The 15,216-nt window shown below is 36.6% G+C and overlaps 1 protein-coding gene across 3 annotated transcripts in view; it reads right to left on the bottom strand.

The window, feature by feature from the left end:
- Positions 1 to 15,216, bottom strand: part of GPATCH2 (G-patch domain containing 2) — a 176,717-nt gene that overhangs the window by 21,118 nt on the left and 140,383 nt on the right. Inside the window, exon 9 of one of the 3 annotated variants that reach the window (XM_053209504.1) lies at positions 3,695 to 3,802. The exons of the other annotated variants lie outside the window; for them this stretch is intronic. Coding sequence (XP_053065479.1) covers positions 3,718 to 3,802 — 85 coding nt within the window. The 3' untranslated portion in view covers positions 3,695 to 3,717. Of the gene's footprint in view, positions 1 to 3,694; positions 3,803 to 15,216 lie in introns of those variants that run through there. 3 annotated transcript variants of the gene reach the window in all.

Raw genomic sequence — 15,216 nt, 5'->3', positions numbered from 1 at the left:
TTTGGTTGCAGTGAAGAGAGGGGACAAATCAAAACCTGATAACTTTCTAACTACTGACACCTTCAACATTAGAGATAAACAAATATGTCTTTAAGAGGAAGGGACGAAGGAATAATGTTGTTTTGTTTTGGATTACTAAGTATCGTCACCTAGTTATGATCTGAAACATGGTTTCCCATGTACTAATTCTGGAAGTTTTCCTATTAAATATTAGAAAAGCAGAGCTCAGAAAGAGGGTCTTTGTTCTGTTTTGCTTTTGAAATGGACCTCATCTGGTTTATCCCAACATCCCTTTAAATGGTGTGGTGGTAGGAAACTGGACGTTTTATCTGAAGGAAAAAAAAAAAAAAAAACAAACGTAAAAAACCAGGAAAAAAAAAAAAAGCAAAACCAAAAAAATCCCAGTGAAAACCACCTTGCCTGAAAGGTTGACTTTCGACCTGGGCTGACAGGGACGGAAGCAGGCAGTGTGAAACACAATAATATTAAAGAGAAAAGAGTAAGAACTTGTCTCTTCATTGTATGCATTTACAAATAGAGGCTCTTCAGAGAATTAGGCCTAGTTAAAGCTGCCCCCTGGATAAGATGTGTTCCCAAGCAGCCTCAGACAAGCTGCGGAGGAGAGACAAACAGATGTGACTATGGGCCCTGGCATTTGGCAAGAACACTCACTGTCAGTTAGAAAAATATAAGCCTGGACAGGGCATCAGCTGCACACAAATGAAGCAGGTCTGCAGTGTCACTGGAGGAGGAATCTGGTGGCAGAGAGAAGTACGGGGCTGGAAAATCCCGCTCTCTGTGAGCTTCCTCTTCTAGATCCAAATTACCCTCTCCTCCCCTTTATTTGATGTCAAGATGTCTCAACAGATTAAACTGAAGGAGTTAACGTCAATATCTCAGTCTTCTGTACCAAAATGCACACTCAGTATCAACTACCATGAAGCATAAGTACTTCTTATCTACGAAGACTGCATTATATCTTTGTGTTTAATGGTGTTTTCTTTCCAAGCCCCCTCCTGCACAGGAAGCTCCCTTTTTATTTGGTATTGTCCATCACGCTCAACCACTTCTTGATTCTGCTGCCTTCTCTCTCTACGGCTTTGGTCATTTGACTTCACCTTGTGCCTCAAGCCCCTTTCCCAATCCTGACTTTAGCAAAGGATGGTTGATGTTTTAAAACAGTGCGCTGAACTTGGTACTTGTGCCCCAGTAACTGGGCCCTCGCTTTCTTCTGGACTTAACCTACTCATCATAAAATGTCCGGTATCTTAGTTCTTATGGATTTAGGTCATGCCTGGATCTCCCCACATGCTACAAGTCTGGCCCTGAAATGCAACCTGGTGACTGAGGCCATCTCTAAGGCTGCTGGCAGACCCTTGCCCAAACCTCAGCTGCGCCTGGCCCCCGTCTCTGCTCACCGCTTACCTGCTGGGACCGTTCTTGACCCTGTGTCCAATAACCTCCGATCACCTGTTGTCTGAGATGCTGCCTCTTGGACAGTGATCTGGCCTGCCAGTGTCTCTTCCCCCACGTCAGAGGTCAAGTCCAGACCTACTTCTTCCCTGTCTGCTTTACCCTGCTACAATAACTAGTGGCTGGTGGCTGCCATGGAGCTAAGGTTACTCTGAGCTTCTGATGGGCCTGGGTGTGGTGCTGATGAGAAGCACTTCCCTCCCGTAGCTCCCAGCAGTGGTGGCAAGTGTGAGGGAGGGACGGCGGCGTCAGGAGGCTTCTGGGGGGGCTCCGGGACCGGCTGCAATGCCCAGCCAGTCAAGGACTGTTCTGACTCCCACAGCAGTGCTCCAGTGGCTCAGCTGCCATGAGGGAGGAGGTGGTGGGAACCTGCAGGTGGCCCAGAAATCCTCTGAGGCCGCCATTTTCCCTCTCGCCTCTAGGGCTGTCAAAGAGCCTACTTGTCACCCTATTTGTGAATGTTGGAGTATTTTACCAATCTTTGGCGTGTTACTTAATCCCTCTTTGCCTCATTTTCTTTACCTTCAAGAACTGTGATTAAACTAGTACTTACCTCAAAGGTGTATCTGAAGATTTTACTTACAAATTATTTGTGCAAAACATTAGGCACAGTGCCTGCACAGACTAAGCCATCAATAACTGTTAGCTGCTACATTTATTATTATTATTTTCATCCCCGCTTTACAGATAGGAAGCCCAGGGCACAGAAAAGTTAAATAATTTACCCAGGATCACACAGTGAAGGGAGACCGATGAGAGGACTTCATGGTGTAATATGGCCAGATGTTCCTCAACAGATACCAAATAAAGACATTATAAACTCATGACATTCAAACACTATCAATATGCTACAATGAGGATATAATTATTCATTTCTAATACACAAATAGGTTGTCTTGGTAGTTAATAGAAAAGTTAAATTTTTCTTCAGTGTTTGATTCTGTTTGCTTTAAATGTGCCATAGCATGTAAGACTATGTACCCATGTTTCATTTCAAAACTCAATAAAAACCCAGGAGAGTCTTGCAAATCTGAAGCTCAGTGTTTCAGATTTTCTCTTGGCTTGTACTTGGTATTTCCTACTTCATAGAAATCTTACTTCCTCCTTGTGGTATGTTCTGTGCTTTATCCAAAGCCCCGAGGGTCTGCTATTCTAATGATATGGGTCCTGTGTGTATTAATAAATGCAACTTCCATATCCCTAAACAGCTCCTTGAAAAGCTTCTTCTTGTACCTCTTGTATCATTCTAAACAAAGGGTACCTTTGTTTAAAAGATGTTGGTGACTGTCTTACACAACTCAGGTAGCTATGAGGACATTCTGAGGGTATGTGCGCGAGGATATTCTCACACCTACAGGAAAGCTAAAACTTTTCATAGAGCAAACCATTCAGTATGGTTTCTAAAAATCTGGTGGGGATAACTGCTGTTACATCTGGGCTTTCATGGTGCTGGCATTATGCTTCCCATATTTGTCCAAGTCCTACAGATATTTTTAAGGAACTGCGAGTCAAGCAAGGCCAGGCATATGTGCTAACACTAGAGCAATGGATTCTACCCACTTGGAAAAAACTTCCTTTCCATGTTTCCTAATTCCACCCATTTTGAAGGGTATGATCTTTTTCCCTTCAGAGTTCTCCCAGGGCCCTTAAACCTAGACGTGCTTTCTTATTTCTAAACTTTCCCTACCTCAGTATCCTTCCAAGAGCTTTTCCTCTATATCTCATACAAATCTCTGCTTGTCTCTGCTGTTACACTTATCATATGATGGCCTCAAATTGTTTTCGGATTAGAGGGAGTTGGCAGCTAAATATGCAGGGACAACCTGAGGCCAAGAAACAGGTGTAATTCACAGAACCTAACTTTGCTTCTGTCATACAGGAAAAGCACAATATTTACTGAACTAAAACAAATCAAACTACTGTAAAAACTTTTTCCTTAACACTTCACTTGGCAGTCAATCATGCATTTTTTTTTGTGATAACACTTCCACTTTCTTGAAGCGCTACTTAAATTTACTCAAAACCATTCATTTGACAATGAACGAAACTTGACTATGAATCAGGTATTCCACTAGATGCTAAAAAAAAAAACCCAGAGTAAGGTGTCTTCTACCCTCAAGGGGCTCACATCCTAATGCAGGAAACGCATGAACAAGAAATGACTATACAACGTATTAAGTCCACAGGGTTATGGTAGCAGACTACCTCTTTGGGGAAACTGAGGAAAATTTATTTCTCCTGAGTTCAAATTTGGATATTGTCTCTCCAAGCAGAATCTAAGACATTTGAGGCATCTTGGAGTATTCTTTTATTCTTCACACCATAGTACCTAGGAAATAGTAGGCACTTAGTAAATGGATATTGATTTAATTTACTCATTTCCTAGCTACAAGTATACATTTTTGGAATCTGTTTATCTTTGACATTTAGTATAGAGTTTCAGCAATAAACTTATTCTAATTTCCTTAAAAAATGATACAACAAAGCTAGGTAGACTCTTAGGAGGGATTAAAAGTTACTCACAATACACATGATTCTTCCCTCTTTCTCTTTTTTAATTAAGTAGACTCCATGCCCAATGTGGAACTTGAACTCACAACCCTGAGATCAAGAGTCACATGCTCTACCGACTGAGCCAGCCATGTGTCCCCCTCACATGATTCTTTTGAAAATCTCCATTAAATGCAAGAAGATATGTGTCTATATGTAAAAAATTGGCATGTTGATCCTGATAACATCTTGCATCTTATATAAAAGAACTGGGAATTCGGACTATAGATTCAGATACAATCCCACATTCTTTCTCTGATTATGATACTATACAATGTTTCTTAAGATGTTATGGTTGTCATTTTTATATTAATAAAACTATAGCATATTCCTAATATTCTTAAGTTTTTTGAGTGAAGCCCATGCATCACTCATTTTTGTATTGACTTCATCAAGTGCAGTATGTAACACATGAATATGTTTGTTGAGTTGACTTCTTACTATATTCTCTTATTTGCTATTTCTGACTCTAAACCAGGCTTCAAATTCAGTTCTGAGGGAATATTCTGGACCGGACGTCCTGAATTTCTTTCTTTCACCAGCTTCAGGGAATGATAGAGTTAAAAGGGCAGGCCAGAATATATATATATATATTTTTTTTATTACTTTGAATACATGTTGGTTTCCTAAGTCTTAGAATTTATTACTGAATTACCAGGAACATCCAAACTTATTGAGTGCCAACTACATACGAGGTGTTACGCTAAATATTTTCACATACTTTATCTACTTTAATCCTCACAAAAACCCATCATGGTCTGAGGCACCTGAGGTCCAGAGACACCGTTAGTTGTCAAAGATCACATAAACAGAAAATGAAGTCATTGTATTTGAACCAAGGCACGCATGCCTCAAAAGAATCATTTTTCCCCCCTACACCATACTACCTCAGTCAACTTAGTTTATTATACTGTATTTAATAAAGGTCTACTGAAAATGTAATGCATGCCATGCCCTATGCCATAAAACAGGATTGAGAAATAAAAAAGATACGGCTTTCATTTTCTAGGGGTTAAAGTCTACCGATCATGTGGGAAAATGATTTCAATTCAATATTCAAAGAGAATTCCAAAGCTAGGCCTAGGCCCCTAGGTGAGAGAAGGTATCTAAAGAATACAGGGGCCCTGAAGTGCACACACCTTAGGCCATCTTCGGGGCTCTGTAAGCAATTCAACAACATGGGGAGCTAGAACATATGGAGGTGTGGGAGGTGATGACACATCCTTGCACACAACAAATTTGAATAAATTCAGTGAATCTGTCCATTCACAGTGATTTTAAATTCTCTAGGAAGAAAAAAAGAATGAAGCGGCCTGTTTGACCAAATTAATCAGTTTATTATCCAACGTGATAGGTGAATTCAGTGGAAAAACACCTGTCTGTAATTCTCTGTACCCCTAGCTTTGGACTGTTTTGCAGCCACAGTCAGAAAGTTACTGCTCTGATGCAGAGTTGGAGTCAAATGTAGATCCATTTCCAAGGTAGTTTTTGAAGTTGAGGGGCTCTGCTCTTTCAATAGAGTTTACAATTTACTTGTGTGGTTGAGTTGGCAGATACGGGCTCAAGACCGAGCTCTGCTTTGATGTTCTGGAAAGTGTGCCATGACTACTCGTTGAGAGGGGGCTCACAGGAATATCATGGTTCCAGGTGCTGTAAGTGACATTTCAGGAGTAGGACCACTAAAGAGCAAAGGAAGATGTGGTTTCCACTTTTACCTCCATATTGAGGAGGTAATAAAGACTGGATATTTTAAGAACAGGCCAGAATGTTTGAAGCTTCTGAGATATATGGAGCTATTACTACTTTGGAAGATGGCAGAGAGCATCACCATTTAATACAAACTTACTTGAATTTAGGTTACATTGTTGTTTATTTGTGGAATTCAATTGGGAATCTGTGACTCAGCTGAAATGGCACCTCCTTTATGCAGCCTTATCTGACTGCATTGCCAGAATGATCTCTCACTCCTTGGAGAAAATAATGTTTTCTATTTTAAGCTACAGCTATATATCTATATGAACCAATACTCAACTTAGACGGTATGTTCCTTGAATGCAGTGGGACCCACATCTGATTTATATTTTTAAGTAAATTTCCCTTAGCACTTACAAGCCTTGCCAACATCAGGCATTTATTTAAATCATTATTGAATAAACTTTAACAAGGCATGCCAGAGTTTTGATAGTAACTTGTTTTTATGATAATTAATATTTTTATTGAAGTTCCAATTTCTCTAATAAATAAATGCTTACTTATGGGAATAGAAAAACCACAAAACTACACAGTCCCTATCTTGGGCTTCGGGATATAAATATGTGAAAAATCAAGCCCATACGTGTAAGTCAGCTTTTTAAAGCACAGCAGGCACCTTGATATAAAAGTGTTTCTGTTTTTACATAACTTTACATTTTGCTTAAGTTGCTAAGTGTAACTTTATGAAAAGAATGCTTTGGGTTCCTTCTCTTCCATGATAGTTTTTGACAGATGAATGAACAATGTGGACATAAAAGTTTTACACACTTGTTAACAAATGTTTACTGGACGGTGAAATATACTGTAATAGTTAGGTAAGGTACCAGGAGGCTTGTGCTGCTGCATGTATGTGAATATTCAATAATCAAGAGAAAGAGTACTTCAGGATTCACCTAATTCAATTCAATTCAATTCAATTCAATTCATTTCAGTTCAATTCAATTCAATGCAATTGAAATACTGTACTTGAAAAGTTGGGAGTGCATTAGCTTATATTCAGGATGAATTATGCCATCAAGATCTTTGACCTTCTCATTTTGGTAATTCAGGTCTACTATCTTTAAATGCCAATGGGAACATACCCTAACAAAAATTAACTTCAAAAGAGAGCACTTTGTCAGTCCCCTGGCATTTGGCCTATGAAAAGTTATTTGACCCATTTCCTCATGTGTAAAATGCGAATACCAACAATATCTACTTAACAGGGTAATTTTGGAAATTAAATGAGATAAAATAAACGCTTTGTTACCACTCAGGGAATCTTAGCTGTTACGGTAGTTAACTGTAAAAATGATGGGCAATTTGTTTTCTCCAATTTTAGGTAGTATGCTTTAAATTCTCTGTCTTTGGTCCTTATTACCCATATTATCCACTTATCACGAGAGGCAATATAGCACAGTGGTTAAGAGTGTGGGATTCGGGAATCAAAAGCGATGAAGTTCGGTTGTTGCTTCCCCATTTAACAACCTGGGTGAACCTGGGTGGGTTACTTAATTTTTATGCCTTGCCTTTCCCATCTGAAAAAAAGGAGGTAATAATAGAACCAACCTCAAAGAGTTGATATGAGGGCCAAATGAGTGTGCAGCTCACAGTATGTTCTCAGTAAGTCTTAACTACAATTTCCCACAGACAAAGGGAATTTGCATGGCGAACTGAACACTGTATTAATTCTGCACCTTTCCTCCCCCAATCATAAGCCTAAAGAAGTGGAGAAACTCCGTGGACCAGAACATATTTAAATAGGGAAATACAATAGATTTATCATTAACTAATAAGGTCTAAATATATTCTATAAACAAACATACAAATGTGTCATTTATGCTAATACAACAGAACACAGAATATCAAATCATAGGTTGTCAAGCTGATTTCCCACAGTACTTTGTATCCTTTGCATGGGTCTTAAATTCTACTGCAGACAGGGCATAGTTTATTTGAGGGACTAAAACAAGTCCACTGCAGCTGCTAAATAGTGTTCCAGGTGGGGAGTATTTGGAGATGAGGCTGGAATAGTGAGAGTGGTAGAACAAGAAAAGCCTTGCAAGTCACGTTTCAGACTTGATCCTAAAGGCAATGGGAAGCCATCAGGAATCTCTGCGTGTGTGTGTGTGTGTGTGTGTGTTTCCATCTATTTATTTGTGTGGGCATGTTTTTTTTTTTTTTACGCTTTTATTGAGAAATAATTGACATACATAATTATATTAAAGGTATACAGCATGACAGTAGCTTCAGCTAACATCCAACTTTTCATGGTTACAATAAAAAGAAAACAAAAAAAAAGAAAAAAGGAAAAAACTTTTCTCTTTGTGATGAGAATTCTTAGGATTTACTCTCTTAAAACATCTTTCCTGTATGTCATACAGCTGTGTTAGCTGTGGTCATCATGTTGTACATTCTATCCCCAGGACTTAATTATCTTATAATTGGAAGTTTGTTATCTTTTGACCACCTTCCCCACCCTCTGCCTTTGGTAACTATAAGTCTGATCTCTTTCTCTATGAGTTTTCTTTTCTTTCTTTCTTTTTTTCTTTCTTTCTTTTGTTCTTTCTTTCTTTCTTTCAATTTCACATTTAAGTGAGACCATACAGTATTTTTTGTCTGACTTATTTCAATTAGCATAATGGCTTTAAGGTCCATCCATCTTGGCAGGACTTGCTCTTTCCTTTCCCCCCATGACTACATAATCCATTGTGCATATAGATGCACAATTATTTATCCATTCACTCATTGATGGGCATTTAGTTTGCTTCCATGTCTTTGCTATTATAAATAATGCTTCTACAAACAGGGCAGAGGATGCAGGTATCTTTTTGAGTTAGTGTTTTTGTTTCTTCTGGATATATTCCCAGAAGTGAAGTTGTGAGATTATATGGTAATTCTGTTTTTAATTTTTTCAAGGTCTTCCACACTGTTTTCCATAGTTGCTGCACCAATTAAAAACCTATGAACAGTGCACAAGGAGTCATTAATAATTTTTAAGTACACACAAACAGATTTGGGTTTTCCAAATGTCATTCTGGCTACGTTATGAGAATGAATGAAGGGGACAAGAGTGAAAAAATACAAGGAATAATGGATGGTGCCCGGGGTTTCCTGACTAGGATGTAAGATCCTGGAATGCAGAGATTGTATCCAGTATGTGGGTTCCAAACACATCATCTAGACCAGTGCCTTTTATACATTTGGTAAAAAAACTCCTTCAAGATGTGTGGAAGTAATGCATGAAACCACATTTTTTTTTAAAGAAACATGGACAATACTATACTAAAAGACCAGAAAAGCATGACCTGCTAAATGGATCTGCTAGAGAAATGCAGCCTTGACCACTTATCACTTCAATCACTTATTTGCCACTTAAAAATATGTATGTTATGAAGAAGTCCTGGAATCCTGTAATTCTAAGATAAAAGTCATAATCAGGATATTCTAGAAATATGGTGGCAGGAACCCTATTTTTTTGAATTTACATAATAACATGTAGTATAACTATAATCCCTGACAACAAGACAGCTTCCAGAAAACAATTAGAAATCATTTCAGAAATGAAACTAGAACACAGGAGTGAATAAATAGGATGTAGGAGAATAGGAGAAAGTAATGAGAAATAGAAAATGCAAAGCATAAAAACATTGGCAATAAGAGAAGAGATAAAACGTTTCAGGTAAGTGATAACTACAGAAGATAGGCAAAGAAGATCCAATATATATGTAAGAGAAACTTTTGAAGCAAAGCCCAAGCAATGAAACAAAATAAATATGAAAAATTATAATTGGAGGGAATCTTAAAATTTATTTCAAGAATAACAACAACTACCTATGGGAAGAGCACACTTCATCCTTGGGAAAAAAGAAAACAAAACAAAAAAACACCTAGAATGACCAATATCAGAATACGGTCTAGTCAAACTCTTGGGCATTAAAGAAAAGGGAAGTATCATTGAGCACTGTACCTGTGGGGGAAAAAAAAAACAGACTCTATCAGGCATTGAAAACTATGTTTTATATAGACAATGGGGCAACCTGTTTATTAAGGAAAGAGGATCTGAACCATGGATTATAAATCTGGCCAAAGTGACCTTTACATATACAGGTCATGGACAACCCCTTAATAACTTGCAGGAGCTCAAGGAATATTGTTCCCATGAGCTCTTCCAGAGTAAAACAAAAAGAATAGAGAAACACTGACTTCCCATCTGATGAGGATCATTAACATTATATTTATTTGTAGAATTAATGCTAAATGAACTGAACTAGAACTAAAACTAAAATTGAAACTAAGGAGACAGCACAGGACCGAATGGTTGTAAGTTTCAGGCAATGTACACGGAGCACAGCCACTGAAAAACGGAGAGAAATGAAGAGTATATAGGAAAAATAGAAGGAATTTGCTGACTATAGGTATTAGCAGAGTATCATTTACTTCAAATCCAATGCTTGGGAGAGGAATGAGAAGGGCAGAGGAGGTTACTAGTCAACTTCAGTAAAGGTCACAGTAGAGAACCAACAGCAAATAGCCTCCTCTGCCCAACGTATTAACGTAAATGTAAATACTAGGAAAAAAAAAAACAACCTTCTGAAGTGTCAAATGGTTTACCAGGGTGCGAGTAACAGCAAGGAAAAGGAAAAACAGAGAGAAGGAGCGAAGTATACTTGCTTATCCTAAAAGTGGAAAAAAACAAAGAGCCAATGGAAGGAAAAACCGTAAATAGAGAACAAAACAGAACAATAGCTACCCACCCCTGTTGAGGCGACAGGGTACCGGCTAGACTTCTTGAAAATAATTTTGTGTATGTGGAGATTTGATTATAGAACCTGTAACCACTTTTTGTCATGATAAAACAAAATTAAATATATTTTAAAAAGCAGTGTCAATATTAAAATGGAACAAAAGAAGCTAATTATACATCGGTGTATCTATACTTACAAACTATTTCAAGTGACTTTAAAAAACAGGAATTGACTATATATTCCTAGTGAAATATATAGTAAGTACAAAACAAACAGAAAAAAGAATAAATTTAAACTCTCCTTACAGAGTATTTTATTTGGTGGTCATGATGATATGGTGATTTTGAGACTGTTATATGTGTAGGAGGAGATAGATAAAATGAAGACAGCCGACACTTTAATAACATGGGTTTGAACTGCATGGGTCCACTTATACGGGATTTTTTCCAAATAAACACAGTACAGTATTATAAATGTATTTTTCTCTGCCTTATGATTTTCTTAACATTTTTTCTTTAGCTTACATTATTATAGGAATACGGTATATATGATACATGGAGCATACAAAGTATGTGTTAAGCGACTGTTTCTGTGATCAGTAAGGCTTCTGGTCAACAGTAGACTGTAAGTAGTTAAGTTTTGGGGAGTCAAAACTTATTAAAGAATTTTTGGCTGCACAGGGTGTTGGTGCCCCTAACCTCCTCACATGGTTCAGGGCTCAAATGTAATTATTATGGTGTTATTGAGAGGTAGTATTTTCAATGTTGAAAAACAAGATTAAAATCAGTGATGGAAAGTACAAAAATACTGAAGTCTTGAATTTTACCCAGGACTATCAGTATGAGGCAATATGTTTTTTTTTTTTTTTAATATTTATTTATTTATTTATTTATTTATTTATTTATTTATTTTACTCCTAACTTATTTCATTGAAAAGGGCTAGAAATAATAATACCTCTAACATCCAGACTGTAGTTTCTGAATCTATTTCTGTTCTTACTTGGTGTAGGCCAGAAAAGGTCCAAGGTAGCCTTGAAAACGTAAACGCAGCAGATGGCAAAAAAGCAGACTAGTAGAAAGGAAACAGACTCAGGAACTAGGATAAAGAATCTTCCATTGCTCAAAGATGGGCCAATTTTAACATCAATTAGGATAATAACTAATGAATTGAAACGCATCAAATGTGCTTAAATAAATGAGTTAAAAACAAAACAGAACAAAGTTTCACTGGTCACTTTTAGAAAATGTAAGGAACCAATTAATTTTGAAAACTAATAACTAAAGGGAAGAGATCAAGTATTTATCTTGCATTTCCTGCATGATCTGTGCCTCAAAGTAATCAAGTAGTTGAAGGGGGGGCGGGGAGGCGATTTTTAACAGAAGTAATCGAACCAATAAGCAAAAGTAAAATGACAGAATTAACATCTCACCATTCTGTAACCCTTAATGAATGGATCTGGGATCACTGTGGCTAATCAATCACAGAAAGAGACATGGAGTGAGAGAAGTTCTGAAACAGTCTTGTCCCAAACAAAACAAAACACACAAACAAAACAACCTGAATATAATCAATTCTCTAGATTTAAATGTCAATTACAGGAAACACAAGGGACAAGAATATGTGCAATGACACAATGTGGATGAAATCAACAACAGTCCTCAGAGGAGACGAACTTTGCAGAACGAACTGATTTCTGCAATGAAAAACTTTCAAGGAAAAAACAAATGCTGAGGGAGGGGATATTTATAAATCAAAGGGAACTTCAGAGATGTGTACCAACCAGTTACAAGAGATAGACCTCATTTTGATCCAAGTTTACACAATGTATAAGATAAAAGATTATAAAATAATTGGGGAAATGTGAATACCAACTGTGTATCTTCATATACATTAAGAAATTAGTGCTTTTTAAATAGATGTGATATTGGTACTGTGGTTTCTTTTTGTTTAAAAGAGGTTGTTCTTTTTAGAGAAACATACTGATATATTTTGGTTGGAATAATATGATAGATGGGCTATGGGGTTGGAGGAAGGAGTGGGCAGGGATATAGACGAAACAACATAAGCCACACAGAATTATCTAAGCCAGTTGAGAGAGACACACATGGAGTTTCTATTTTTCTCTGTATTTCTGCATATGATAGATTTTCCACAATAAAATATTGTTAAAAACTGCTTTTACCATCCTCGCATTGTAAGTGAAAGGCATTCTTTCAATTCTTAAAACTGCCAGTATGAAGTCATTCTAGTTTTTTTCAAATCTTAGTAACACTCTCCATAATTTTTAAGTGATCAAACTTGAAATTAAATTAAGTTACCCATGAAGTCTATGTCGTCTAGTCTGAGTACACCTCTGGACTGTAACTTGATGTAAAAAGATTACAGAAATCCCTATCTGAGGTTTATTGTCCTTAGAAAGGATAATGCACAGTTTTTATTCCATCTTTCTAATTAGTAATTTAAGCATATGTTCAGCATTTAACTCTAAATGTTTGCCTTTTCCCCAAGCTCAAAGACAGCTGTCCAAGATCTGAATGCCAGAAAACATTTAAATATCAACATCTGTTGAATTATGTTAATTTAGTGTAATATAATTGGGCATGAGTTGGAATTGATCAGAAGTATATGAAGTAAACAAAGGTAAATTCACAACAATATCTTGGCATACAAACAAATCACTACAGAGTGATGAAAAAATATTTCTGAAGAGAAAGAGCAAGGAAAAAATACTGATTATAAACAAGTGGATTCTTTTGAAAACATAGTTCTAACTCTATGAGACATTGTTTTGTGATTTTTGTATTTATTTTTAAGTTGCCTCATAACTGAAAGGTAGTTAAAATCAGCTAAAACAAGTGATAGTTAAATGTTTCATATTTGAATATTTTTATAGAACATTAAATAAAACATTCCAATTACTTATATATGCACTGACTTTTTTAGATTTCAGGATGATCCCTGTTATGTTATAAGCAGTGACATATATCACAATTCAAGAGTTGATATAATTTCTGTTCTATAGACATCAAGTATCATTAAATTTTTTTTTTTTTAAATGTTGACTCATTTTTTGAGAGAGAGATGGAGACGGAGTGTGAACGGAGGAGGGGCAGAGAGAGAAGGAGACACAGACTCTGAAACAGGCTCCAGGCTCTGAGCTGTCAGCACACAGCCCAACGAGGGGCTTGAACCCATGAACTGAGAGATCATGACCTGAGCTGAAGTCGGACACTTAACCCACTGCGCCACCCAGGTGCTCCTGAAATAGCATTTTTAAATTCGCTGTGTTTTCAGTGTGGCAGATGAATCTACTAGGCTCATTCTGGAGGCTTGTAAGGTACGGATTATGAAGCAGTAGCTGTTGTTTAGGGTATTGCTGATTTAAAATATTAACCTTCACAGTAATTCTTTTACTAATCAACTAGGAATACTTGTTGTTTTGGGTTGTATTCTGGCACATAGACACATCGGATGAGCAGATCCTCAAATGTCCTCGTAATGAAGTTATAACCCATGCAGCAATAGAGATACAAATGGTTGTATCTTCGTCATTTCCTAGGGGAACCATCTTTGGGAGTTAAAGGTTAGTTTTGTGTCCATGCCCATTTAATCACAGGACCAATTTGCAGAGTGCCAACTGTGAAACAGACACCTGTCTGAAGGAAACGGGACTCCACAAGACAAATTTATTTCAGCTACAGGTCACTGGAATGGTTTCACATGCTATTTTCCGTTATTAATGACCATGGCCAAATTCAACTGTTGTTCTAGAGATGAGAGGCTGCGCATACTTTTAGTCATTTGAAATCATCCAGTTGATCTACCAGATATCAAGAAAGAGGGGCCATTGTCATGCATGTTTCACCGGGAAGTACTTGATTGCTTTTTTATTTACCATACAGTGGACACATTACATATTTCCAAATGGCAAATCCCTTTTTTACCAGTGTGGATTACTCATATTACACTGAAAAGCAATCTCTCAAAATTCTAATTGGCTGATAAGTAACTTTATTTAGTATAATCACAATTTAAAATAATTATCCATAATCATTAGTGTAAAATTTTGGCAAGGAAGGTCAGAATTTCTAGATGCCAAAAGGACAAGAGGCATGAGAACTGGCAATTTAAGAATAGTGCCTTTTTAAATACAATATAATAATTTGACCATATAGCATAAAATGGATTAAATTCCTTAAAAATCATTTTATGTTGTATATGTGGTATATTACCAATTATTCTACTATAAATATCTATACCTAAAAGCTATTAAAATTTAAATTAGAACACATACGCAATTAAATATACTCCAATTGAACAATTTTGGAATGTATACATTCTTATTAAAGAGAATACGTAAAAATATTCTACTTGTTCATTCATGCATACATATGAATGAATTAACAATTCCGAAATACACTTCTAGGTGGAAGATTGGGTATACTTTTTTAAAACAATGAAATGTAATGTTAATTTTAGTTTGTAAAGAAAAAAAATGATAACATAATAGACATTTTACTTTTAAAATTAGTATTTAAAAGCAGTTTCAAACCATTATTTTGGACATATAAACGTAAGGTACATCAAACTTGAAATGCTGAGTGATATAACTTGCTTCAAAATATGGTGTTGAATCATTGATTTAATATGACAAAGAAGGATTTGTTTTAAAATCCTAGATTTGTTAACATAGGATAGGCAACTTCTCATCTT

The sequence above is a fragment of the Acinonyx jubatus genome, chromosome E4 (genome assembly GCF_027475565.1).
Source record: "Acinonyx jubatus isolate Ajub_Pintada_27869175 chromosome E4, VMU_Ajub_asm_v1.0, whole genome shotgun sequence".
NCBI lineage: Eukaryota > Metazoa > Chordata > Mammalia > Carnivora > Felidae > Acinonyx > Acinonyx jubatus.
Note: the sequence above shows the minus strand (reverse complement) of the source record. Positions and strands in the feature narration are given on the sequence as shown.